The sequence below is a fragment of the Magnolia sinica genome, chromosome 2, assembly GCF_029962835.1.
Source record: "Magnolia sinica isolate HGM2019 chromosome 2, MsV1, whole genome shotgun sequence".
In the NCBI taxonomy this organism is placed as follows: domain Eukaryota; kingdom Viridiplantae; phylum Streptophyta; class Magnoliopsida; order Magnoliales; family Magnoliaceae; genus Magnolia; species Magnolia sinica.
Window position 1 is genome coordinate 132,464,597 of NC_080574.1, and position 3,241 is coordinate 132,467,837.

Consider the following 3,241-nt stretch of genomic DNA (forward strand, 5'->3'; position numbering starts at 1 on the left):
TTAGCCCCGTGTGCTCATCGAAAAATCCTCTCTTTTACTCCCTCAAACCGCATTCCTTTGCATCTTCTGCAAAAAACCGCAGCCTCTTTTCCACAAAAAAAAAAACCTATCTTTCTTCGACTTCTCTCTCTCTCTCTCTCTCTCTCTCTCTCTCTATAAAACCCAGAACTCATCCATCCTTTCTCCCCAGAAAAAACCCAATTCCACCCACATCCCCTTTCCAATCCTCTCTCTCTCTCTCTCTCTCTATAAAACCCAGAACTCATCCACCCTTTCTCCCCAGAAAAAACCCAATTCCACCCACATCCCCTTTCCAATCCTCTCTCTCTCTCTCTCTCTCTCTCTCTCTCTCTCTCTCTCTCTCTCATTCCATCAAATTCCTTTCCCATCCAAACCCCAAAAGGCCTATTTCCTCAAATCCCTCTCTCTACAAAATGGCAATCCCCTGCCCTCAACACCCCTTTTCTTCAAATCCCACCATTGAAAAAACGCCAACAATCCTATCCCATTCCCCTCCCCGCCTATCCCAAGACGATCTCAAGAAGATTGCCGCCTACAAGGCCGTCGAATTCGTCCAATCTGGCATGGTCCTCGGCCTTGGAACGGGCTCCACCGCCACTCACGCCATTGCCCGAATCGCTGATCTTCTCAACCAAGGCCATCTCTCCAACATCATTGGAATCCCCACATCCAAGCAGACAGAGGAGCAAGCAATCCGCCTTGGAATCCCCCTCTCCGACCTCGACCACCACCCAATTCTCGATCTTGCGATCGACGGCGCCGATGAGGTGGACCCACATCTGAACCTTGTCAAGGGCCGCGGTGGGTCCCTCCTTAGGGAAAAGATGATCGAGGGCGCCTGCAAGGAATTCATCGTCATCGTCGACGAATCAAAGCTGGTAGATAGCTTGGGCGGCAGCGGCTTGGCGATGCCGGTCGAGGTGGTGCCTTTCTGTTGGAAGTACACGGCGGATCGGCTCCAGGCCTTGTTTGAACGGTCAGGATGCGTCGCAAAGCTGAGGAAGTCGGCCGACGGATCCAAGCCGTTCGTTACCGACAATTCGAATTATATAGTGGATTTGTATTTCCAGAAAGGGCTTGGGGATTTGAATGCCGCCGGCGATTCGATTTCGAAACTGGCGGGAGTTGTGGAGCATGGAATGTTTATTGGTATGGCGACTTCTTGCATTGTTGCCGGAGAGAATGGAGTTACTATGAAGCATAGGTGAGGTTATATCTGATTAGTAAACGAGAATTAGATCCAGACTGTTCATCTGATGGGTCCTTCGGTGGATGGACCACATGCAGAAAATTACACTGATCAAATGGTCTCAGCCGTTGATTGGAGGACTTTTGCTAGTTGAATGGTAATCATTGGTTAAACTTTTTTTTTTTTTTTTTAAATTTTAATTTCTATCTAACTGCCCAATTGTAATCTTCTGATGTCTTCCGATCAATGGCTAAGGGTACATGATCTTTGTATGTTTATGGCATCTGGTTCAATAAATGAACGGGTTGGATCTCATGAAATTGAGCTAGGGTGGGACTACATGGTCCGGATTTTGTTGTTTTGGCTGTAACAGTTTTGAGGTTAGTCTCTCAAAAAGGGAAAACAGACACAAGAATGTTGGGTGGTTAGTGTTTTGAAACAGGGTCTGAAATTAGGACTAGATTTTTGTCTCTGAATGAAGAGGGGATGTGGTCCATTCATCATTTAAGGTCCATTATCAACATGCCCTGGCCCAAAAATCAGTCTGTCCACTCACATATACGTTGAATATAGAATAATGTCTTTGCTAGCTGAGTGACCCCCTTTTCTTTATTAAATAGTTGGTTTGCAGTTCAGTAGACAGAGCACCATCCATGTTTTTGGGCTAGAGCATGTTAACAGGTGGACCACACCTGATGAATGGACTGGATCTTTTTTCTTTTTCAATGGTGAATGATATGATACTCCTATGCACTGATTTTTAAACATTATCGTGCACAACCAGGGCTGTGAATGGGCTAGTTCTGGCCCAGGTTAGTCTTGTGCAAGACCATGTCTTTCCCATTTATTTATTCAGACACAAAATGTTAGCTGGATTTGAAACTGGGTTCAGCTATTGATCTTTTGGTCTTTAGACTGGATTTGAACATGGCCATAGTGATGTAGAGCGGGTCGCGGACAGTTTCATGGCCAAGATGGATCGAAAAAGGCCCGGTCGACGATAGAAGTGATTAGGTGTATCCACAATCGGGCGTATCTCGCAATCCGGAATGAGTTACCCGACGTAAAATATATGATTTTGGGGTAGAACGAGCTACTTTAGCCAACCAACCCGCTATGCCGGGTTGCGCCGCCCTGCGAAAAAACCCTTGATTGACGGTCGTTTCCCTGTTTTAATTTCGTTTTTACTATAAATAGTAAGTTTTAGTTTGATTATAACTCTTCATCCGTTGGGCTTTAGGAGTTGCGCCCAACGTGAAAAGAGCTTAGAATAATTAGGAGAACGGTTTGGTGAAGCTAAATAGAACACTTACTATTTTTGGCCAAAAACCTTGTGCACTAGTAGACATCACGACCGTTTATAAATAATAAGTTTATTATTTATAGTAAGTCATGGATTCTAGGAGTTTGAGTTGTAGTTTGATTCTGATTTCTTTCCCATTGCTTGGTACCCCTATTTAAAGGGTTGTGAACTCATTTTTAATCATTCATCAATTAATTTCGAATTTATTAGAATTTATTTCTATTCTCTTGCTTTCTTTCCTCGTGGATTCGAGAAGTCTCTGTGAGGAGTCCAGAGAAGTTCCGTGGATTTGGAATAGTTATCCTCTTGAGGAAGACGGTGCTCGACCTCGTGTCCTCCCCTGCGTCAGTTTGGTATCAAAGCGAGGTTTCTTCTCGGATTGATGGCTTCTAACGACTGGTCGGGCAATACGGGCGGTGCTCCAGGGAATTTACCTTTAACGGCGGCAGCTTTCAAAGTAGCACAACGAGAAAATCAACAAGCCATGCAAGGGCTGTAGGCTTCCATCGACCGCATAGCGGATCTCTTGGCGGAAAATCTAAGGCAACTCCGTGTTCCTGGTGGCAATCCTCCACCCCCAATTAATCGCCCTGATCGCAGGATAGTACCGACAATGCATCCAAGGGTCATTCCTGAGGAAGGGGGCTCCAGTGAAAAGGAAAACGACGACATAATCTTCCAACACCCCAGACATGGCGGCGATCGAGTAGATCGAATGGATCGAGAAT

At 45.5% G+C, this 3,241-nt stretch overlaps 1 protein-coding gene across 1 annotated transcript; it reads left to right on the forward strand.

The window, feature by feature from the left end:
* Nucleotides 1–252: 252 nt before the first annotated feature.
* On the forward strand, nucleotides 253–1,394 carry LOC131237690 (probable ribose-5-phosphate isomerase 2). Its single transcript, XM_058235599.1, has one exon. It carries the CDS (start codon nucleotides 435–437, stop codon nucleotides 1,227–1,229), a length of 795 nt encoding a protein of 264 aa, XP_058091582.1. The 5' UTR covers nucleotides 253–434; the 3' UTR covers nucleotides 1,230–1,394.
* Nucleotides 1,395–3,241: the final 1,847 nt, after the last annotated feature.